We start from the raw sequence: 25,744 nt of genomic DNA, 5'->3' as shown, positions 1-25,744 counted from the left end.
TTAATCACACATCATACTATAGAAATTCAGCATCCTCTCCCAATGTATGCAGAGTTAGTTATTCATTCACACAGTACATTAATTGCTATCAAAATGATGGACTGTGTACATTATAAAGTACGTCCAAGGAAGACAGTTCTAAAGGATAAAATAAAAAATAAGTATTTAAAAAGTTACAATGCACACCTGTGTTCATAGAAGACCTATTCACAATAGCCAAGGTGTAGAATCACTCCAAGGGTTTGTCAAGCGGTAAATAGATAAGCAAAATGTGGTATCTCGTGTGATGGAGTGTTATTCAGCCTTAAAAAATAAAAAGAATCCTGACACATGTTAGAGCGTATATGAACCTTGAGTACATTATGCCAAGAGAAATAAGTCAATCACAAAAAGGCAAACACTGTACGATCAACTTATATGAGACATCTAGAGCAATCGAATTCATAGAGACAGAAAGGGTGGTGGTTACCAGGGGCTGGAGTGAGGGAGAAAATAAGGAAGAGTTGTTTAATGGGTGTAGAGTTTCAGTTTGGCAAGATGAAAATTTTCTGGAGATTTTTTTCAAGTACAGTAATGTACTTAACACAATGCAATTGTATGCTTAAAAATAGCTAAGAGGGCAATGCATTTTACCACAACTAAAATAAATATATTTTTATTTCAAGCTAAAAATAAGCTATAATATTTTTCCCATGCCACAATGGATCATACTTTTCACTAAGGAGCCACTGTGTGGCCCTGTTTGGGTGGAATTAGTAAGACATTCTGCACTAAGAGAATTCTCAGCTAGATAGTAAGAGAAACCTTACTATCTAGCTGAGAATTCTCTTAGAATCTTAGTAAGGAGACAACAGTTCAATAGAAACGGCACTAATAAGAATCATGCAAACAGGTGGACCTGGGTCCAATCCTGCCTCTAGTATTTCAGTACTCTGATTTGAAACAAGTTAATCAATGTCTCTGAGTTGCACATTCCCAAAATACAAAAAAAAAAGGAGAGTAATATATTTTCATTTGTTAATTCAACAACAATTTGTTGAGTGTTACTTTATACCAGGAACTGTATTAGTTACATATTGCTGTGAACAAATCATCCCCAAAATTTAACAGCATAAAAGGAAACTTTTTTTTTTAATCTCACACAGTTCTATCAGTCAGGAATTCAGGAGCAGCTTGGTTGGATGTCTCAGGGTTTCTAGTGATGCTGAGTCAAGATGTTGGCCAAGACTGCTATCAGCAGAAACTTCAACTGGGGCTGGGGGATCCACTTCTAAAAAGGTTCTCATGGTGGCAGTTGTTGGTTGGAGGACTCTATTCCTTCTCATGTGTGGTTCTTCATGAACTGTTTGAATGTCTTCATAACATGACAGTGTTCCTCCCCAGAGTGAGTGATCCAAGACAAGGGACAAGATGGAAGTCACAATGTCTTTTATGTTCTAACCTTAGACGTCACACCCTGCCATTCTGCAATAATCTGTTGGTTATAAGGGTCCGTTTGACCATATGCAAGGTCATAAATGCCAGGACCAGCTTGGATCCAGAGACATAGAGTGATGAACAAAGCAAGCTTAGTTTCTACCCTCAATGACCTCAAGCATCTGGAAGGTAAAATAGACTCAATAGAAATAATTACAGATATGATTATGTACTTATAACTGCAGTTATTTGCTATAATCATATTTTAATTACACATCAGACCATATAAAAATTCAGCATTCTCTCCCCATGTATGCAGAGTTATTCATTCACACATTGTATTAACTGCTATCAAACTGATGGTCTATGTACATTATAAAACATGTCCAAGGAAGACAATTCTAAAGGATAAGAAAAAATAAGCATTTAAAAATTTACAGTGTAGGACTGGGGTTGTGGATCAGTGATAGAATGCTTGCTTGGCACACGTTGGTCACTGGATTCAATCCTTGGCACCACATAAAAATAAAATAAAGATATTGTGTCCACCTTCAGCTAAAAATTATTTTTTAAAAAGTTAAAATGCACACCTGTGTTCATAGAAGACCAGTTCACAATAGCCAAGGTGTAGAACCATCCCAAAGGTTTGTCAACAGGTAAATGGATAAGCAAAATGTGGTATCTCCTGTGATGGAGTATTATTCAGCCTTTAAAAAAGAAAGAGAATCCTGTCACATACTAGAGTATGGATGAACTCAGTATTGACTGAGTGCTATGAATGTGTTTCAGATGGGAAACTTCATCTGGGCTGCTAGGTGGAGGAATGCTCCCCTGGGGAAGAGGTCCCCTATACTGATGCATTAGGATAAGGAGGAGTGAGAGCCAGGTATATGGCAGCAAAAGGTCTTGAGGCAGGAATATGCTTAGTTATTTCAGTGATCTGAGAAAGTCTGGTGTGTGTGTGTGTGTGTGTGTGTGTGTGTATGTATGTGTGTGTGTGTGTGTTGGGAGAAGAGAGAAATATATCTAGGAAGAAAATGTCATGAGATGACACTAGAGAAGTAGAAAAAGAATCGGTTGTGTAGGAGTGTGAGCCATAAGAATTTGCAACTTCATCCAAAGATCAAAAGGATTTGATCCTTTTATGTGGATTTGAAGGAAATGGGAGATAATGTGCCTAGATTTGGCATTTTTCAAAGACCTTTCTGCTACGGAGATGGACTGGGGGTGGGCAAGAATGAAAACAGGGAGAACATACAGGGGGGCTTTTCTGGGAGAAAGTTCATTTGCAAAAGAACAGTTATAGCTTAAAAAGAGAGAGAAAAAATATAAAGTACCTCAAGTTTAGGAGACACTAAATATTACTTCCCTCTTTCTGGGGGAGAAAAAAACTCAGAAGCACTTAAGATGATATCTACAACACAGGTATCTCCAAAAAGAGCAGATTGAACACTGTCAAATAGCACAGACCTCATTAGACACCTGGTAAGACCAGGCACTAGGGCCCTGAAAGGGGTCTTGTCAATGAGAAATACAGATGCAGAATCATCATAGAGACATACACCTCCCTCCACCATCAGCAGGAACTCAGACCAACCCACGGAGAGCTCTGAATAGCATTTATGATGCTTAATCAGAAAGCACAGAGTACTGATCCGGAAATTAATTGGATGCCCAGATTTTTTTATATATCATGGAGAGTTAGATATTACAAAGATTTTGTCAGGAATATATTTAGTAACAGTATCATTGATGTTCAGTCCCAAGCAGAGACCCATATCTACTTTGGGGCTCATTATATCCTGAGTGACAACGGGTGCTTAGTAAATCACTTTTGATTATTATGATCAACCAAGCTGCTCGAAGCGTCTTTAATAGCTAATGAGGAATTGTACTAGAGATGAGGTTTTTCTAAATGTGAAATCAAATCAGGATTCTTATGACCCACTGTGCATTTATTTATTAAATCATTTTCTCTCAATTTGCTTTTTTAACTTAATATACCTTTTTTAAAGTTAACTGTATGTCACTACTATAACTGAAAATCTCACTTGCCAAAATAGATACCCATACCTATGACCCTGCATACAAAGCCCATGGTAGGCTCAGCATGCCCTGAGAAATGTTGGACCTGGATGTGCAAATAGCAAAAGATCTCAGAAGGAATAGCAAGAGACATCAGTTCACACAGGTGTGATATGGAGATATGTGGTATATGATAACATAGGATATACATGATATAGGGGATATGCCCACACGTATTGATACAGGGAAAGAATGCAGAAAGAAAGAGAGATCTATCAAGTGAAAAACAAGTATTAACTGAACCTGAAGAAAAATGCTCTTTGGTATTTGGAAAGGTCTTGAATATATTTATGGTCAGGTTTGGAGCTTTCTTAGATTTTGAAGCTCCAGAGACTACCAGCTAAAAGTCTTCTGGATCCAGCTGGTGGGGAAAGAACCAGGACCTGTTTTTCTTTGGTGACTGGAATGGGGAAAGCCTCAGTACAGTGTGTGCTGTGGCCTACCCTCCAGAGGCAAATATCTACAGACAGGCTGAGGTTGGGTTTTTGTGAGGGCAAAACCTACCAGCCACCTCATGGATTGCTAGCGAGAATGTCCAGTTCAGCAATCCCCTTGGGGAAAGGTTTGGCAGTTTCTTACCAAATCAAACACACACTTAGCATACAACCAGAAATCCCACACCCAAGCATGTGCTTGGAAGAAATGAAAACCTATGTTCATAAAAACACATTTACACGGGCAGCTCTATGCATATTAGCAAAAACTGGAAGTCATTCCTATGCCCAGCAATAAGTATATGGGTAAATAAAATTGTGATTTGTTCATATAATGGAATACTATTCCACAACAAAAGGAAAACACTACTAACAAATACAAGAAAATAGGCAAATCCCAAGACTTTGCATTAGTTAAAAGCCATCACAGAAGAGTACCCACATGCTTTCTTCCATTCACAGGGAGTTCTAAAACAGGCAGAATTAAGACATAGTGATAGAGATCAGAGCAGCGGTTTCCTGAGACAGGTGGAGGTGAACGGAGAAGGGCAGTATGTAGTGAGCTAACTCTTCAAGGTGATGAAAATGTTCTGTATCTTGGTTGGTGTGATGTTTGCATAGGTGCATAGACTTCCAAAATGTATCAAGTTGCACATTTAAAATCACATCTTTTACTATACCTAAATCATACCTAAATAAAAATGCAATTAAAAAAAACTATTAGCAAAAGAAAACCAATTTACAAAGTGGTCACTACTGAAGATGCCCTGGGAACGTAGGAAGAATGAGAGTGACATCAGCTCATGTCCTGGAGACTTAAGCTTTTCAATTTGCCCACCTCCCTCCCCAGGTTATCAGAAGCATAAAAGAGATAAGAGAAGTCAAGACGCTTGGAAACTCTCCTGGCACTGTACAGGCTGCAAGGGTCTTGCAAGGGTCTAAGCCTGGTTACCAGATTCTTAGAAAAGCGTCATTCTTCTTTTTTTATATTTGCATTTTTAATATAGAAGCAACACTTGTTCAACTTGAAAAGATTCAAACATTACAGAAGTATAGATAAAATAAAAACTGCAATTTCCCTTCTCTCTCCTCTCCTTTTTTTCCTCCTCTATAAATCCCACTCACTTTCCAATTTTGGCAATGTGGCAATTCTACGTGGGTCCTTCCAGATTTTTTTCTTCCAAAACTGAAACGATACAATACATCTTATTGTGCAACCTGTTCCTTTATTTAACAACATATTCTCTCCCACAGGATGGACACACTATAATTTATTTAACCAAGCCTCTAATGATTGACATCTTGGTTCTCCCCCAAAGTTTTGCTATTATAAACCACAGGATGAATATATTTTCTTGAATATAGATCTCTGAATCCTTATGTGACTATATCCCTTTAGAATAAATTCCTAGAAGCGAAATATCTGGGCCAAGGCGTACATGCAATTTTAATTTTGATAAACCTTAAAATATTATTCGCTGGATAATTCAGTCTTCCCAGGAGCAGCTTTCTCATTTTGATCTCAAAAAGAGGGAAAAATAAAGTGAAAAGAATGTCCCAATATTCAGATTGTCCAACATCCTTGGAAAGCAGAGTTGGAGCTGAAGCCAAAATGTCCCTGATTTTACTGCTGACTTGAAATTTCCATAGTGAGGAAATAAAACACATGATTTAAAAAAAAAAAAAAAAAACTCTTGAGCAATGAGATTAATGAGAGTTAAGAGGCTATGGCTTGAACATTTGCTAGTTAATAGATTTAGGGATAGAAACAGTGTTGTGTCAATTGCCGTAATTAATCAGAAATGGAGATGAATTGCAGAGGACCTTCCTCACCAGACAAGCCCCGACTTAAATGCTGAGTAACGAGGCGAGAGCCAGACCAGGAAATGGATACAGCCCCCACTCTCCAAATGTGGCTGCATCCTCAGAAACAAAGCCGCTCCATCCTGCTGAGGCACACAGAAGAGCCCCCTCCTATATCTACAGCTCATCCTTCAGGAAATGATACGTCCAGACCAGCACTAACTGAAGGGTCCGCTCCAACTCTGTTTTTCAAGGGTGTTGGACGGTCTTTGACTCCTGTGACATTCTTTCCATTTTATTTATCCTCTTGGGGATGTGGCTCAAGCGGTAGCGCGCTCGCCTGGCATGCGTGCGGCCCGGGTTCGATCCTCAGCACCACATACAAACAAAGATGTTGTGTCCGCCGAAAACTAAAAAAAATAAATAAATATTAAAATTCTCTCTCTCTCCCTCCCTCCCTCTTTAAAAAAAAAAAAAATGAGAAAAAAAAATGCTCCTGAGAAGATTACAAATTATCCAGGGAGTCATTTGGTAAGGATTAGAGTTCAATTCTTTCTGAAACTGAGAGAATAGGACCCTAAAGGAATCTAAGCATTTCTGCTCCTATGATAAAATGTCCAGAACGGAAGAACTCCAAGGAAGCACCTTAGCATCTTGCTGACCAAGTCAGAGAGAATACGTGACCTACCCAGTCATCAAGTTAGTTGTGGGCTGAAGATGTAGCTTAGTGGTACGGTGCTCACCTGGCATGCACAAGGCCCTGGGTTCAATCCTCAACACCAAAAAAAGAAAAGGAAAAAAAAAAGTCAACTATTTAAAAATAGTTCTTTTGAATAAACAAAAATAAAGGTTTAACAGAAAAAGCGATGCATTCCAAAATTACAACTGAAAGTCATCCATAATTCTCTACCAAGATAAGAGCATTATCTTTATTCATTATCACGTAAAATTAGTCTTGTAGCCAATTGCTATGTTTAATTCACTTTTTATTTACATAAAGTAAAATTTTTCTCTTTCAGCACACCATTCTGTGAGTTTTGACAAACCCATAAGATCATGTAAACAACTCCCTGATCAAAAAACAGAGCATCCCCATCCCCTCCCCCAAAAAATTCCTTCATGTAGCCATTTGTGGTCAACCCCTCCCCAGCCTCACCCTCTGTCCCTGGCAACCACAGATCTGCTTTCTAGTCCTAGATTTGTCTTTTCTAGACTGTTGTATAAATAGACTCATATTCTTGATAGCATTTGGTTTTTTGTTTTTATTTTTGGAGGGAACTGGGAATTGAACCCAGGAACTTATACATGCTAAACTTGTGCTTTACCACAGAGCTATACCACAAGCCCCGAGAAAGACTTTTTTTTTGGGGGGGGCGTGTACCAGGGACTGAACTCAGGGGCACTCAAACACTGAGCCACATCCCCAGCACTATTTTGTATTTTATTTAGAGACAGGATCTCACTGAGTTGCTTAACATCTCGCTTTTGCTGAGGCTGGCTTTGAATTTGTGATCCTCCTGCCTCAGCTTCCTGAGCCGCTGGGATTTCAGGCATGCACCACCCCCCTACACCCCTACACCCCCATTCCCCCCACCCCCTGCATAGAAAGACTTTTTAGTCTAGCTTTTTTTCATGCATGTATTATTCGTCCTTATGGTTATGCATACCAACTTCTTCCTTTTTATTGCCACATAATATTTCATCATGTAATGTATCACAGTTTATCATTCTACACTTGGGGACATTTGAGTAACTTGCAGTTGGAGCAAGTAGAAATCAAATCTCCAGTGTGTGTGGAATTCAGATTTCCTGTATCTTGGGATTTCTGGGTCATATATTAAACCAATGCTATTTATTCTCTAGAAAATGTAACTGTTCCACAAGACAGTTGGGCTTCATGTCAGAGTTAAGACTTCAATATATCTGGAAGTTCAGTTGCTCCAGGGGCTGAAAGAGTTCTCCTCTGAACGTCGTTCTTGTTTATGCAGCATTGGTGTAGAAGTGATCAGACTGTGGCCTGGCCTTGTCTGGCCATCCATCCCAGCTCTGTCTCCAGCATCAGGTAAGGAGTTCAGGCTGTGGACTGATGCCTTCAACTCAGTGAGTCTGGAAAATAGCTTGTCCATTTTTACTCAAGGTCCTGTATCAAGTGAAGCAAAGATACTTCACTTCCTTTTGTTTTCCTATCAGTTTCTGTATATTAAAATTTTCATAAAGATTTCTAAGCAAAGAGATCTTGAGATATTTTAAACTGAATGAAAAACTTTCAAATGAAATTCTGATTATTTTTCCATTTGAATTTTTTTTTGAAAATATGTGCAGCTCACTAATTCAAACACTAAATGTGCATTTATCATGGAGGATTATGTTCCCAAAGAAAGCTTTTTTAAAAATTTAAAATTATCATAATTATGCAATCCTTATTTTAAGTCTTAGAAATATTTTTTTGTGATTTATCTTCAAACAGAATATTTTCAAAATTTTTATTCTGTCCTATCACAATGGAACACAGCTGAGTTCAATCCAGTATGTGTTTGATTGGGGCTACAGATTTGCTATTTGCAGCACACCTAATGATTTCTATCTCGTTTCAACTTTATCGCATTTATAATACCTCTATTTTTATCTCTAGTGTCAGCTCATTCATCTCCCCATTTTCCACTTATTTTTCTAAAATAAAAACAGCAAAATGCAATTAAAATATGCAAATAATGCTGCTGACAACACTGCCGTAGCTAAGTGTGATATAAATAAGAGTGGTATGATACTAACACATCAGGAAAAAGAAGGAGTTTGGGGGATACCTACATTAACTATATACTAGTACAAGTAACGAGAAGTTAAATGTTAAAGGTTAATGCTTCCAAGGGACTAACAGTTTAGAACCTCCTGCTAATCTGCCCAGTTCCAAATATTGGAACTGCCCTAAGTGGTGAAATATGACTGGAGTGGTGGGACACAGATCGCTCCAATCACAGTCCCAGTCTGTATCTGTGTCTTCCTCTCGGCTTGTTTCTGTGACGCTGTCTCTCACATGGTTTTCGTATGAGACTGCCAATTGAATTTAGGACACAGTAAGACCTCATCTTCTCTTTACATGTGCAAAGACACTGTATCCAAATGAGGTCACGTTTCCTGGTGGGGACAGGCCATTTGGGCTTCCATGTCAGAGTTAAGAGTTCAATATATCTTTGCATAAACTATTGCCTACTCATGTTTTTGTTGTTGTTTTTTATTCTTTGTTTTTCTTTTTTCATCTTTTTCTTTTCTGTAAATAAGATTTCATGGGAACACAGTAATACCCATTTACATACCATCGATGACTCCTTTCCCACTATAAAGCTAGATGTGAGTCATTGCGACAGGGAACATAAGACCCACGAAGCCTAAAATATTTACCATCTGGACCTTTTCCCAGAAAAGTTTGTTGACCTCTAAGCTTCAACAAGTTGGTGGCAATAAAGACGGTGAACTTGGCCTTGAGTGTGAAGCTAAGAAGTGAGAACTCAATACGGAAAGCTCTGAGGGATGAAGTCCAGTGTTGAGAGAAAGTGCACAGTGATTGGAGAAGTCCTCAAAAAGAAAAAGCAAAGAAAATGAGGAGCCAGGGTCTTTTGCAGGCCCCCATGAGGTATACTGGTGACTAGAGAATAAGAGAAGCAGAAGGGGGGAGAAAGAGCCAGTGGCCTTTGCGGTTTTGACAGGGTCACCATTCTGGGTTATAAGAAGGCCAAAGAAGAGGCCGAGATGGACTCGAAGTGGAGTTGTTGGGTTGAGGAGAGTCGTGGGAGGAGAAGGCAAGGCGGGTCCTAGGAGCTCTCCTGGTTCTTTCAAACACCAAGAATGATGGTGGTAACGGGGATGCCAAGGAGCACCAAGAGTCATACGGTGTCACCTGGAAAAGGTCTAGAGCAGAGTGTTTCCTTCCCAAGGAACCAGCGTGCTTAACCACCTGCTGGAACCCCCACGCACAAAGGGATTGTGTGATTCATGTGGATACTAGTGTTTCGTCTTATCTTAATAAGGTGTAGGCTTAGCCCCAAAGGAAAGCTGTAATCACTTTTCCACAGTTTAGGAATTCTGAAGTTGGATTCCCATCACAGATGGTTTTTTTTTTTTTTTTTTTTTTTGGCTTCAAAACCAATTAAAATGATGAATAGCTAAGAAAGGAACAGTTGGAGATCAGGTTTTTTTGGTTTGTTTGTTTTTGGTTTGGCTTTGTCTTTTGTGTTTGGTCACATTTTACATTAGAAGAGAACAACATAAAATCAGTCTCATTCAAAGGTAGAACTCAAACAACTTCTTCATGAAAGGGGACTGGTCCACTTGGCATTTATTTTTTAGCTATAAACACTGAGATATTTACAATGTCCCTCATGTTCCCATTCCACTCATCTCCCAAGGCTATGACCCTTACGTGCATCTTCTCCTTTTAGCATGATCATCCTGAAGGATCACCAAGGCAGAGATGAACTGTTTGAAGCCAAAGGAAACAAGCAAGAAGATAGCTCACAAGTTTTTGAGCTTGGTTTATTCTGGGTGGGAAAGTGGGTGGGAACCCAAAGCGCTGAGTCTCCCTCCTCCTGTTGTTAGCCTCAGTCTTGAGGCCATTTAAAGTCTTTTAGGTCTGGGAATCCCACTCAGGATCACAGTGCTGGGCTAAGCAAGGTACTTGTAGTCTCATAAATGTTTTTTTTTTAAAAAAAGAAAACCTTTATCATCAGAATTCTTTGTAAATAGCACAGAGAGAAGATAGTGTGTTTCTGAATCAGAAGATCTCATTTCTAGTACTATCTCAACCACTTCAAGATGAAAAACCTTGAGCAAATCCCACAACCTCACTGAAAGTCTGTTTTCTTATCTATCACCTGGGAGTTACGATCCTCAATTCTCAAAACTGCTCTGAGGTTCAAATGAGACTAATTTGTGCTGAATTTACACTTAGGTAATTTGCACATAAAGCGTGTATGTAGATCCTAGCAGATATCTGTGTGGTATATTTATTATCCATATAACCGTGTTTTGACAGGAGGGAAAAACACTGTGTAAGATGTGCTTAAGATAAAATCTCCAATAAATGATATTTGGACAGATCTACCCCTTCGATGAGGTGACTCAGCTATCAATGAACTCATCTTTGCTATTTTTAGGGATATAAAAGGAAAGGCAGGTGATATTGAAGTTGTGTAATCAGTCTGGGGGTGGGAGAAGCAGGGATAAATTAGTGTCTCCATCTCTCCCAGGACATCTGGGCTCAAAGGTAGTGGCCTTGACCTCACCTGCCCTTCAAAAGCAGGCAGAACACCTACAGAGGGGACCCGGCTAGAAAAAACCTTGAATAATGTCTAGAGCATCAGAGAACACCCAGTCAAAAGGAGGGGAACACAAATTAACTTGTACCTCGTCACCTTGACAACACAAATTTAGACCCTGGCTGCTACATTATCTCCTGATTCCTTTTCCAGAGCCGTGTCTCCGCTCTCCTTGCGCTGATTTACACGGTTGCTATTGCACGGCTTTGACAGCACACTCCGTCTTTGTGGGACTGTAAGAATCAGGCTTGAATCGCCTTTTGAGCCAGCTCCTCCCAGCCCCTTCCACCTGGCACCCCACAAGTTCCTTAACAGAGGCTATTGTTAAGTCCAACCACGGTCTGGGCTGACCTCCTTCTGTCCCAGAGGAGTCCCAGAGGAAATCCCTGCAGACACCCTGAGAGATGGTGCACCCTGCCTTCTCATTTCGTTATCAAGGCTCAATTCCCCTGCCTTTCTAAAACCCACATCCCGTCTTTTCCTTCGACCTCAAATTATCCAGGGCTTCTGCATCACCCTCTTCTTATGAGGATGGGTAATGAAGTGATAGTGCCTCACTATCACTCACAGCACTTGCTCCAAGTGGCTTTTTTTTATTTTTTTTTCCTTAAGAAATAAATTTAATTCAAGGTAGTTTGGGAAGGGAAGGTAGGTAATGCCTTCATGAAAGTTAAAAGAACCCAGTTACAAAAGAAGCACTGTGTAAAAGTCACTTTGATAGGGCTCGCTCAAGGTCAAGTTTGCCATCGTGGGCGGCACAGATAGACCTCAGCAATGAAGGAAACTGGAGAAATCCAGCAGAGCTAGCACAAGGCTGGGAGAATGGACCAGCTCTGGGGCAGTCACCCAAGTGGGATAGGTCATGAGCTTGGATCTGCTTCAATCGGATCTATAGATCCTCAAAGAGGTCAAGTTTGGACGATGAGGCCAAGCAAGGACTGCACACGGAATCACAGCGTGCTTATGGATACCTATGTGCCCCTTCATTTTTACCAAGTCCAAATCACAGCTCACAATAGTGTTCACTTTAGTTTGCCTATACCATGTGTTAGAGTCCAGAGAATATGTCCTTTCTTTTTCAGAAAAGAGAAAGGATGGGGAGGGGGGGAGCATTCACTGAGATATAAACACATTCTAAAAGGAATGTTTCAACTCCTATTATTGTTAATGCAGCTTGGCATTTCATTTGTCTGTAATTGAATGTATTTTTAAAGTTTTGACAGAAACTTTATTTTAAGCAGCAGGAGGCAAAAATAATGCAGACCTTAATATTCATCAAAATTTATTTAATAGCAGGAAACCTTTCACTCTGAACTTCTACTCTGGTTTCTTGCAAAATTAATTCCCCCAACAGCCCTCGCCTGCCAAAAGCAAGTAAATTCAATATTATACATAGTAATCACACGCTTTATCTTACTTTTTGTTTTGTTTTGGAGCATCAGCCCTCTCTTTCAGAACCAAAAAAAAAAAAAAATCCATTGGGATGGCTCAGTTTTCAAAATTCACCTTTCTCACAGAAAGAACTTCATTAGGAAAAATGGCAAGACGTTCTTGATGCTCCCAAAATGCTGTCTTTTAATCTTTATTATTAGAGATTGCATTCTTTAGCTTTTTCCACTGCCCATTCTCTCCTTGAAAAGCAAATAATATTGGGAAGGGCAATGTAACGAATTTACTCATGCTGAGATATGGATGGCTTATCAAGTTCAATTTTTTCCTCTCAAAAAGTCTAGATAGAAGTGGGAGAAGACGATGATAGGAGGGAGATGGTGGAGGAATAAACAGGAAGTGAGGAAGCCAAAGGCAAACCTGGCACCAACTGAACACATAAGAGGGAATGCTCTGGCGACCCTGTTAAAATGCAGGGTCAGCCCATCTGGAATAGGGCCTGAGATTCCACACCTCTAACAAGTTCCCAGGTAATACTAGTGGTACTGGTCCACAGACCACACTTTCAGCAATCAGGTGTGTTATTAGCAAATAATCTGTGCTATTAACAAAAGTGTTAACTCAACAGTCCTCAACCTTGGCTATACATCAGAATCCCTTGAGCCAGGAGAGGTGGCACACACCTGTAATCCCAGAGGCTCAGGAGCCTGAGGCAGGAGAACTGCAAGTTCAAGACCAGCCTCAGCAAGTTAGCAATACCTGGTATCAAAATGAAAAATTTTAAAAAGGTGGGTACTTAGGGTACATCTCAGTGGTTAGTGCCCCTGGGTCCAATCCTCACTACCAAAAAAAAAAATTGAAGAGGTTTTGTTGATGTGTTTTAAATTACTGATGTCCAAGCCCTACTCAATAAATCAGAATTCAAGGAGTTGCTCAAGTGTTTGTACTTCCAAAAGCTCTCTGGGAAATTCTCTTGTGCTGCATGAGTTAGGAACCACTGTTAACTGACCTCCTTAAAAATTCGGCATCTAATATATTAGCTCAAGAGAGTTAATAGGATACCCCAGCTAAGGGTATCCTGACTTGCTATTGCACAATGACTGGCAAATAGTAATCGATAAATGTTTGTTCAGTAAAAAATAAATAAATAATAAATAATTGGCTAAATGCATGAAAGAATGGAGACCTTTGAAGACCTACGTCTACAGAATGTAAAGTACTGAAGCTATAATGTCAAAAAGATAAGGGGCAGAATGACATTTGAGGACAGAAAGTCTTTACCATTACTTTTCCAAATCTCCCATATAAAGACTTAATTCTTGGACCACTTGAATAGCAGATTCCACTGATAACTCTAGAAGTCAAAGCCATAAATTTTACCAATACATTCTTATAGGGTTTCACCAACATTCACCAGTCACAACACACCTTTGTGATTTTTGTGACTGTGGTATTATTTACCTACTACGTCTCCTTAAGTCAAATCACTTTTTAAACATTAAATACATTTATTTTAAAAGTAAACTATAAATCACTATTTCAAACAGAAAACAAAACAACTAATATCCCCTGACATATGTGGGGATATTGACTGACTGTCTAAGTAAATATTGTGAAAGCAACTGAAGCTGGATGTTTTTGTCTGCCAATGTTTGCCTCTGTCAGAGGAGGAGAAGGAATAACCAGTATAGGGAGGTCTTAAATCCATGGGAACACTTAACAGAGACTTTGTCACCTTCATAATAAGAATGATGAAGGTGTATTTTGAAAAGAGACACAGTCCTGCCTTGCAATGCCAAGGTTATTTAAGGTGGGGACTAAGCACTACAGGTAAGCATTGTGCGAGTCAGTTTTCCATTACTGTAACAAAGTACCTGTTAGGATCGGCTTAAAAAGAGGAAAGGTCTATATTGATTCATAGTTTGGGATGTTTGTCTATGGTTCATTGACCCATTGCCTTTGAGCCTATGGTGAGGCAGCACATAATGGTGGGGAATGTGTGGTGGAAGAGAGCTGCTCACTTCATGGCCCAGAAGTGAAACAGACAAAAAGGAAGAGACAAGGGCCCCACAATCCCCTTTTGAGGGCATGATCCCATGACTAAAATCCTCCCACAAGGCTTCATCTCCTAAAGGTCCCACCCCCTCCCAATAGGACCATGAGCAGGGGTTTCTGGTGGACATTCCTGATCCAAACTAATGCAGCTTCTTATGAAATTCCAATCTCAGCCAATGAGTTTCAACTTATGCTCAGAAACCTGAGGGCCACCACATAGTACTGAAGAGGTTCCAGGAAAAAGAAACAAAATAAGGAATTATTTCCAAGATTTCAGATTTGAAGAACCCAGTCATCAATGTTATTTGTCCTACCTAGACTAGAATTTTTAGTTTTAAAAAATCCTACCTCTGTGAGGAAGAGCATAATCAACAGAGAACAAATAAACAGATTGAATCCCATAGTCAGAAGCAGTAGGATTAAATTTCTCACTGGAGAACTATTTGCCGGTTTAGGCCTCAAAGGCATTATATTGACCTTGGAAGAGAGAATTCACTAAATAAAACCAGCTGCTTAAAAAAAAAAAAATGAATGAACTATACAAAGTACGAGAGTGGGCTTCCCTGACTCTTTAGTGAAGTGGGTCTCAGTGTGGGGGTTTAAATTATTAGCTCAATTTACATACTTGGATTTAAACAGAATGATCTATTTATGCTCTGAGGTGTAAATGCACTAAATTATTCTCTTAACGTGCTAGGTATTTATTTTTCTCTTTTGAACACCGCATGTAGTTGAATGCGGTGGTTATGATTTTAATGCTGAGAAACAAGATTGCATAGTAAGACTAGGCATAAAGGCACCATATGACCCAGCTATACCACTTCAAAGAATTCAAGTCACCACGCTTTAGCAGTACACGCATACCCATGTTTAGAGCAGCACAATTCACAATAGCCAAATTGTGGAACCAGCCCAGGTAGCTTATCAATGGATAAATTAAAGAAAATGTGGTAGATATATACCAATGGAGTTTTATTCAGCCATAAAGAAAGATGAAATTATGTCATTTGCAGGAAAATGAGTGAAACTTGAGAACATTATGTTAAGCAAAATAAGCCAAACTCAGAAGGTCAAGGGTCATATGATTTCTCTCATATGTGAAAGCTACAGAGGAAAAAGGGAAAGAAAGATGGCGGAGAGCAGGGCTGGTCTTATGAAAACTGAAAAGACATCAGTAGAGTAGAAGCAAGGGACAACAGGAGAGGAAAGAAGGGAGAGAAAGAGGAAATACCAAGGAATGCCAAATTATATTGTTCTGTTGTATGAATGTCAGAATATGTAACAAATGCCACCATTATGTACAACTATAATGCACACGTAAAAAATAAATATCTCAAAGAAAAGATTGCAACATTAGTTAGAAGAGAGGCTCTGGAATCAGACTGCTCCATCTAAATCTTTGCTTTTTCCTTCATTATCTGTATGACCTTGAGCAAGCATGCAACCTCTCTGTGTCTCAATTTCCTTGCTCATAGAATAATAAGAATCCTACCCACATAAGGGCATTATAAGGAGAAGCTAATATACATAAAACATCTAAAAAAGTTTTTGCACAATATAAACATTCAGTATATGCTACTTACTGTAATCATGTCCCAAAAATTTACACTAACTTAAATGCCAAAGCTTTCTAAAAAGGCTCCCGTGATTCTTTGCAGGAGTGCATTATATGTTTACCATTAAATATATCCCCTTCTTCTATGTGAATGAGAACTCATTATGCACGCATTGTACACATTGCCTTTTTTATTTAACAATATTTCTTGGGAATGAGTTTATTGCAGGCCTCAGGTCTCGTTCTTTGCCAGAGCTGCAGTTTTGCATCTTATGAATGCACTATAATTTATAACTCATCCCCAGTGTTGGATATTTAGGTTGTTTTTAGTCTTTTCACTATTGTAATCATGGCTGTCATGAATACATTTAAACACACATCTTTCAAACATGAAAATATATCTTTAAGGCATATTCTTAGAGATGGGGCCCCTGGGTCAAATAGTTTATTTTTATATTTTGGTAGATATTGCTGAATTTATCTTCAAAGAGATTACACCAACTCCAACCATGTACACAAGTGCCTGTGTTCCTTTGTTCTGAAAGTAATATTTTAAGTACTTAAATCAAAACGCAGAGGGTAACCAAGTTTTTTAATCTGTTTGGGTTGCCATAACAAAATACCTGAGACTGGGAAATTTTCAAATAACAAAAATTTATTTCTCACAGTTTTGAAAGCTGGAAGTCCCAAGATGATGTTGCCAGTAGATTCGTTTTGAATGAGAACTTGTTCCCCATAGACAGTGCTTTTTTGTGTCCTCACATGGTAGAAGGAACAAACAAGTGTCTCAGACCTCTTTAATAGAGTTCTAATCCCTTCTCGAGAGTTCTACCTTCAAGACCCTAGTCACCAAAGACCCCACCTCTGAATTTACCAACACATTTGGGGATTAGATTTTAACATACGAATGTTGAAGGGAAGCAAACATTCAGACCATAGCACCAAAAAAGGTAATTGTATTAATTCATGGTTGTCAAAGATTAAAAATATACATTTATGAAATGGCAACCAATGTCCTTCTTTATTAATGCACTAAATAACAAAATCTAGTAGGCAAGTAGGGGTGTGCTGAAAGACATTTCAGCATATCTGCAACAATTCTAATGTGGTATGAAAATATGTATTAGTGACAGGCTCTCAGGTACTGCTAATCATACCATGGTTTATACTCCATCCATAACTGAAAGAAATGCTCAGTTTGAGGTAGCAGGTAATGCAAATACAGCTGTAAAATTTTTCCTTCCAAGTTTTGAAGTCTGTCTTGGAGCCAGCTCCAGGAGATTAATTCTAAGAAGTGGCAGCTTCTCTTCTCTTCAATATGTCGGGTCAGCCCCAGAATTCATGCTTTTAGGGAAGATCTTAAAATTCATACATGGGAATCAGTCTTACTTGAATACAGGCTCCATCACACATCTAAAATAGTGAGACAAGCCAAGAAGACATAGATAGGCAAAGATAACTGTCAGAAAGACTCCAAGGAGCTGTCTTGACTGTTGCTAAGAGTAACTGCCCACTCCTTCCCTCCTATGTACCCTACAGAGTTTTGGGAGGTATATAATAAAATAAGAGATCCAAAATTCCTTTGAAAAAAATAAAAGCACTCTTAATTTGGTTACTGCATTAACCATTAGGAATTATTATTATTATTACTATCTCCTCTTATGTTTAGTGCTTAAAATATCTTACAAATCAGCGGATCTGTATGGTAATGAGGGCCAAAGGATTGAGTTGCTCAGCCTTGGGAAGTAAGAAAAGTCCAGTTGCCCAGGAAGTGGCTTGGAACACGATGATCCCATGTGTCTCACTATGAGGTCATATCATCCTCTTATCTGAAGAGTGCTCCAATAACTAGAGAAGTTGCTAGAATTTCCAGGAGCAAGAAGGAAAGATGAGAGCTGTCGAATCCACAACCAGAGAATGCTGTATCACTAGAACAATAAACTACTCTGGAAACTTTAGATGTACAGGAGAAAGATTTCAAACAAATTTCTGATTACGCATCTTTTAATTTTTCAAGTGCTGGAGAAATGTGAAATTTCATTAAGTTTTACAGCCAGACTTAATATAGACATAAATCCCTTTAATGTTGCTTTCAGTCAAAATAAAGCTGAACATTATCGTTAAACCAGTGCATGTGGGAGAATTATTTGAGGAAAATCAAAATAGGCACAGTTGGGAACATTCAAGCATGACCATATTAGATGCAAGTGGGCGCGACAGCAAAATTCTTTAGGTCCTAATGGACTGGGCTTTTTTTTTTTTTTTCTGCTCAGTTTCCATACAGATGAGCTTTGTTCTGGGGCAATATGGTTGCAGTTGGAGAGTCTATCTAGGGAAGCTCATTTCTCTTTCATTAGTCCATGAACACAGTGCAATTTCAGCTAATACTGTTACACAGCTCCTAGCTGGGTTATTTGGTTAAATGCCTTCAGGGAAAGTAGCAATCCCGAGTAAAGGGACAAACGTGATATGGTTTCTTGTTCTGAATTCCTATAGCTGTGGAATTGCATTGGCAATTAATCATGCCATGCTGTACTCATCACAATCACCTATCCTCTTGTTTGAAATATTATTTAAGTCTTGTATTAGTTGATGTTTCACAGAAGACATTTTATCTCTGTGGTTCAACATCTTCAAGGTCTGGGCTTATATATGACTCTAACTACAAAGGCCTATTTCTTGTATCTTGTAGACATGCTGGTATATACATAGTGCATTTGTGCAAAATTGAAAAAGGTGAGTGACTGAATTGCAAAACAGCATCCTCCCTCTGGGCAACCAAATTAGAAAAGATGCCCTCTCCAGTAGGCAAATGAGAAAAGGGCAGTTCCATTGGCCTGGCCAATTATATTTTTAAATCCCACCCAAAAGCACTTTTCTTCTCAAGCCCTGTGCAGCCCCCAGTTGTTCTCCTTGGACAAGCAACCATGTGGAAGTCACAACTGCACATGACAGCCCTGATTTAGAAACTACTTCCCCAATTGTGTAGTCAGATCACAGAGTTTTGTCCCTCGGTGCTCTAAAAATATCTGTTCAATCACATCCACGGATGCCCATATTAAGTGTAACAGCTTATTACAAGAGCCCAGTATTGTCAGAGTGCAAATGAAGTGTAACCTTTTTAAAATGAAAAATGAGGCTGATGGTACAGCAGTTGTCTGGCATGCACGAGGCCTTGGCATGCATGAGGGCTTGGGTTCAATCCCTGGCATTGAAAAACAGAGAGAGAGAGAGAGAGAGAGAGGAGAGAGAGAGAGAGAGAGGAATAAGGCCTGTGCATCAGATACCAAATGCATCCATCTCTCCTGGGCAATTACCCCTTGCATGCCAGAGGGCTGCTTACTGTAAACACCTGCCACACTGGGCCACTCAAGGACAAGGCTCTGACCTTGGAAAGAAATGGGTAGAAAGAAGAATTAGAGGGTTCGTGGTCTGCAGGAGATACCCTCAATCAATGATGGGCAGTGGGATAATAAAAACCATGGTGAAGCCAAGCATGGTGGCACATGCCTGTAATCCCAGCATCTTGGGAGGCTAAGGCAGGAGGATTGTGAGTTCAAAACCAGCCTCAGCAAAAGCCAGGTGCTAAGCAACTCAGTGAGATCCTGGCTATAAATAAAATACAAAATAGGGCTGGCTCAGTGGTCAAGTGGTCAAGTGCCCCTAAGTTCAATCCCTGGTACCAAAAAAACAAACAAAAAAAAATGGTGATACATTTTCCCCATAGAAGAATCCTCTACATGACGTCCATCGATGTCTCTGTGGACTGAGCCCATTTCTGACTGTGGCAACTTACTTGACAACTCACCTTTGATTGATATGAGCCACCAGAAGGATAAGCTTCAAACACCTCTTAATGTAGTATGACTTATATCAGATTCTTTACAGCAGCCTCAGCCCACTGAGAGAACACAGACAGGACACAAGACAGGTGTCTCCCATGAAATGAGACTTCCCAGGAAGACATGGTCTGAATGAGATGTCATAGTTTAGGCCATCAGATGACATCCAGGGAGCACAAGTGCCCTAGGACATGGGTCAGACATTGGCAAACTCTTTCCAACAGTAGGCCAGAGAGTGGACACTTCAAGCTTTGCAGGCCTCTGTACTACTATTCATTCTGCCGTTGTGTGGCAAAAACAGTCATAGGCAATTTGTAAACAAATAGATGTGGCTGTGTTCCAATAAAACTTTATTTACAGAAAACAAGTGCTGGGTCATATGTGACCCATGGGCTCTATTTTGTGACTCCTGCTGAAAGTCATCAAAGGAAGAGAAAAGCACAAAAAAAGCAAGAGATGAGAGAAGGCCCACACTGAATCCATCATACTTTCATTTCACCCTCACAGCAACCAAGTAGTAAGGGATGTATCATCTGCATTTTTAAAATGAGGAATCTGTGGTTCCCAAAACATAAAAATTTTAAAAGTTCAAAGCCAAAACCAGATCTTTCTGACTTTGATGTTTCTCCTTCTTCTCCTCCAACAAGCTGGTACCTGCAGACACACATCTCATGCAGTCCAGCAAGAGGGGCTCACTGGTCCCAAAGACATAAATTCCAGGGTTAGATCTAAAGGTGGCAGTTTCAGAGCCAGATTCAATCTCAGGGGCCTCGGAAGCTGCTCTGCAGATGTGAAAGCAGTAGGCCTGGTTACCACTGGGTTCAGGAACTTCCGTCTGTCCTCCACACCAGGCTTCACAGTGAGACCAGATGCAGCATCTGAAGCATGCCATTGGTCAGCCTGTGCAACAAATGCAGCTCCAGATACAAGACAGAGGACTTTGTGAAAATAAGCACTCCCCTTGTCCTTTCTTAGCTTAGTGGGCATGCCGGCAGGCCATCTATTTGGAAAGTGCAAACAATGACCAAACCCATAATTATTAGACTTTCTAGCCAAGAGCAAGTATAGTCTTGTTTTCTATGTATTCAAATATTCAGAAATTAAGCCTTAGTATTATTAAATAGCAGAGATGGGTGGGGGTTCCCCCTACATTCAACTTCTGTAAGCAAAAATGAGCCATTATGAGAAATTTCTTCCAGAAATAACTTCCAGGGAAGCCCTGAGGTCAGTTTGGATCCAACCCATCTTCTCACTTTCTGTGACATAATACAATGATAATTCGAGTTCTTAATGATGACTGAATCATCCTGATCCTGAATCATCAAAGATTAAATCATGTTCACTAAACAGGATTTCTAGTGCAAGAAAATAGAGTAATGTATTTTAGAAAGAAGTTAGTCAAGTACAAACAAGAAGCATCTAGTTTAACCTAAGATAATCAGAGCATTCTGTTTACCAAAACGCTACTTACTCTCAAATGTCCATGTTGGTGGCTATGACAGAAAAGTCTAATATAATTCAAGACCAGTTTAACTTACTCTTGTACACAAATAATTTTATAGGAGACATTATAATTCGAATCAATAAATGATTCAGTTTGACCATAAAAGCATAAACAGAACTCTTGAAAAAAAAATTGCTCACTGCTCTTTCTTGCTATCAACCATTTGATTTCTAGCCAGAAAACATACAGCCAAAAAAGAACAATTATTTGCTTTTCTTAAAGCTTACTGCAGACTACTACCCAAAGAATCAATCATTAGTCATCAAATTCATTGTAAAGAAAACAAAATTATTAGGGTTCCTAAGTCGTCATCTATTTCAATGTTGAGAGGCAAATTCGACCTCAGATGACACATGGTCTTTCTTCTTTTTATAAAAATGGTTGTAGAGTCAAATTATATTATTATGTTGTGTGTATATAAACTGTGTGACAACAAATCCCCTGTTATAAACAGCTAAAATGCACCAATAAAAAAAAACATGGATAAATAAATAAATAAAATGACTGTAGAGTTTCAAGGGCTCTCAGCCTGAAGTTCTGCTGTCAGAATTTCCTACTCCCTCCTTCTATACCCCACCGACTCAGGGTAAGCTATCTTCTCCAGAGTCAGGAATGAGAGCCAAGAGACCCCAACCCAGCCCCAAGTGGTAATTATGAGCCAGAAAAATAAGCCAGAGTGTAACGCTTATAAACCCAGTCACTCAGCCGTTAAGTATCAAGTGCAGAAATTCTGTTTCTCTGTAACTAGATTTCTATCTGCCACCTTAATTGTGTTGATGATAGAAACTGGATATTGGTCAACTCAGGTTTTGTCTCCATCCTCCCTGTCTCTAGAATTGTTCTTAAGCTTTGAAGGACTAAAAGCATGAGAAAGAAGGAGACATGGATCCTGGTGCTAGCCCTCTACCATCTGTCCTCTTTGGCTCTGCAGCAACCCCATTCCCATTGGTCTCAGTCATCCATTCATGCAGATCCAACCTAAACCCTGAACCCTTGTGGTCCTGACCACCAGTACCATCTAGGTGAGCTGGCTGTCAATGTCGTGTCCTCACCAGATGCAGCCTCCTACAGAATACTCTGCCACTCCCTGCTCTGTTCTGGAACCCAGGGGAATGCAAAGCAGGGCTACTCTAGACCATCAGCTGGGATGCTGCACAGATCCTCTCCTGATCTGTGATTCCATGTGCCTGCCATTGAATGAGTCCTAGACCTCTCTGAGGTTGGACATTCTACCATGCTCTCATCTCACTCCAAGAGCACAGCTGAGATGAAAGATGTGGCACTAGGGCTCTCTTCAGGAGCCTCACAATGACTACTTATGTCTAGTTCCCTATTCAGCTTCATCTTAGATTAAAATTTAACCTAAGATAATCAGAGCATTTTATTTACCAGATTTAGCAAAGATTCTTCCAATTCTATTGTTTAAGTAGCAACCTCACCTTGAAGACCAAAAGAAAATTATTAAGTTGTACTTTTCTCAATATTCCTGCCCCACTAACTCTACCTAAGAATGCTCTTATTTCTGAAAACTTCAGAAAAGTCAAGATAACAGAATATACTTAAGGAAGAGAAATAAGTTTTTATTTTAAAACAGTATCCCTGAAAAGAACTGAAATCCAAATATCTCAAAAGAAGTCAAGGTGGAGCAGTGCATGAAATGTGAAATCTGAGAGATTCTCCCAAAGACAAGGATTGTACTACAGATACAGAATTAAACTTCACAAGTGAAAGTAATTTGGGCTCTAAGTGGAGGAGGAAAAGAGAAACTAGGGACCTGCCAATCATTATGGCTAGTGGAGACGGACTTCCTTTCTAGTGAACTGGGGTTGAGCGAAGACCTAGATTACAAATAAAGGATATATGTGTACAAGATTCAAGAAAAGCCAAGTATGGTGACACATGCCTATAATCCCAGTGACTCAAGAGGCTGAGGAAGAAGAACTTGGGACCCAAGCCTATACATGAAAGTCATTTCTGTTTCATATACAGTTTAAGGTCAGCCTCAGCAATTTAGCAAGGTCCTAAGCAACTTAGCAAGATGCTGTCTAAAAAATAAAAGTACTGACAATGTGGCGCAGTGATTAAGCACCCAAGAGATACAATCCCCAGGACCAATAAAACAAACAACATTGATTTAAGGAAAAATGACAGAGCCAAATTTCAAGGTGACTTCTGCCCACATATATTTATTTAACTAAATTAGTACAGGTTGAGTAACCTTCATCAAAAATGCTTGGGATCACCAGTGTTTTGAATTTGGGATTTCTTTTCAGACTTAGAGATATTTGCATATTTATAATGAGCTATCTTGGGGGTGGGACCCAAGTCTATACATGAAAGTCATTTCTGTTTCATATACACCTATGCATTTAGCCTGAAGGTAATTTTAAGCAATATCTTTAATGCACCTATATTTTCACTACAACCAGACATATCAGGTCAGGTGTGCAGTTTTCCATTTGTGGTGTCCTGTTAGTACTCAAAAAGTTTCCAATTGGGGAATTACAGATTTCAGATTTTCAGATTCTGGACACTTGACCTGTGCTACCATGCTGATCATTACAACTACTGGTGACTTGCAGCCTTTTGAGACCCGCCAAATCAATACAAATATTAATGGAATGAGTCAACTTGTTCTTAAAAACATTATGCCACTAATACATTAGGTGTGTCCCAAACTAAAGTGTTTTAGCTCTTCAAGGAGGACAATTTATGAATATGTCCCAGGACCCATGGAATCAGGAGGTACCAAAGCTGGAATGCAAATCCAACTCAGTGTTCCCTGGATCCATGTGTACTGTGAACCAAGAAATCTGGGGTCTTTATTACAGAGCCCAAAAACAAAGAGGAGGAGAAGAAAGGAACTTTCAGAGATCAGCCTCCCCAGGCAAGCAATGAGGAAGGAATGGATTATTCAATAAATGATAATGGGTCACCTCTCATCATTGGCAAAGATAAAAAGCTAACTAGTGACTTAAATGTAAAATAAAAACAAACATGAAACCACTTAAATACTGCTCAAGAGAGTATGTAATTGACTTATGTGTGGAAAGACTCTCAGTGGAAAAGTACAAGTATAGGATTATGTAGAATTTCACCCTCCTTGGACTAGGGATGTGGCTCCATGATAGAGTGCTTGTCTAGCCTGTGTGAGGTCCTGGGTTCAGTTCCCAGCACAAACAAAAAAAGACTTTCTCACTGAAGTTGTACCCACCCACCTTCTACTGTAGAGTGTAAGAATACATGCCTGTCACAGTTTGCAATTGTTGTGTTTGATTTTTTGATCCCTTTAGCTGTTTGTTCCACTAACTAGGCTAAAGATGGCGAGAGGCGAGAGGCCAGGGCTGCACTCCATTCCCAGCAATGTTTCTGGCATGTATTGGACTCTTCATGATATTTATTGAGTGAATAACTGAGGTTGATTGCAGACAAGATTAAGAGCTTGGGCAGCTATACTATAAGGGGAAAGGAGACGAGCCTTATGCCAGTCTGAAATAGGGAGCTGGAAGTGAGCCAAGAAACTCTAAAACTCCGGAGCCCTTCTCGCCTGTCACATGAAAACTAGAACATTCTGGCCATCAGTCTAAGAAGTATCAAACAAAGTTATCAGCAGCCCTGAATTCTGGATGAAATCTGCCAAACTCGCAAGGGAGACCATGACTTCAAATGAAAATAGGTCTGGAGAACGCTGGGGCTCAAATTTGCTCAGCCCTTGAAGACTTGAAATGGAGTGAGAGGAAGAAGCCAGGCCAAGGGCATACAGAAAAGAGAGAAGGCTCCTAGGAACAGTGAGGCCCTGTCTCAACTCTGTCACAATTTTGCATGAGCTGGTCCGGTGCAGAACATTAGCACAGCGCTCTGGTGGTGATTGTAAACATAAAACAGTATGCTCACAGCAGTCTCACTTTGCTGTGCCACTGGCTTTCCCGACCTAATGAGACACCTTGTGTTTTGCAGAATGCCGAAGCAAGTTACGACTTCAGCAGCAATGACCCCTATCCTTACCCTCGCTACACAGACGACTGGTTCAACAGGTAAACTGGGCCTTGGGAGGATCACTTACATTAGGCTTTGGGATTTTATATTGCTTTGTTTTGTTTAAGGTTTGAGTATCACCAGCAAAACCATCCCAATGTTTTACTGAATCATATCGCAACTTTTCCTCTTAGTGGTTACATTCTCCACATTCGTTGATTTTTAAATCTTACAATGCTCCTCAAAGAATTATCTTTTGACTGTTTTGTTCTGTTGAATTAGAAATAATTTGCTACTTTAATGTGTTCATAATAAGAAAAATTAGGAACCAGAGATCTTTTCTCTACTTACTGCAAAGTAATTCTAAAGAACAA

General features: G+C 39.6%; 1 protein-coding gene across 2 annotated transcripts in view; it reads left to right on the top strand.

Moving 5' to 3' along the window:
• Positions 1–25,744, top strand: part of Pcsk2 (proprotein convertase subtilisin/kexin type 2) — a 270,904-nt gene that overhangs the window by 190,072 nt on the left and 55,088 nt on the right. For both annotated transcript variants that reach the window (XM_027920812.2, XM_027920805.2), the window contains one exon: positions 25,353–25,429. In XM_027920812.2, coding sequence (XP_027776613.1) covers positions 25,353–25,429 — 77 coding nt within the window. The remainder of the gene's footprint in view (positions 1–25,352; positions 25,430–25,744) is intronic.

Source organism: Marmota flaviventris, chromosome 2 (genome assembly GCF_047511675.1).
Source record: "Marmota flaviventris isolate mMarFla1 chromosome 2, mMarFla1.hap1, whole genome shotgun sequence".
Classification (NCBI taxonomy): Eukaryota; Metazoa; Chordata; class Mammalia; order Rodentia; family Sciuridae; genus Marmota; species Marmota flaviventris.
The sequence above is the reverse complement of the archived record's forward strand: the minus strand, read 5'-3'. Positions and strand labels throughout refer to the sequence as shown.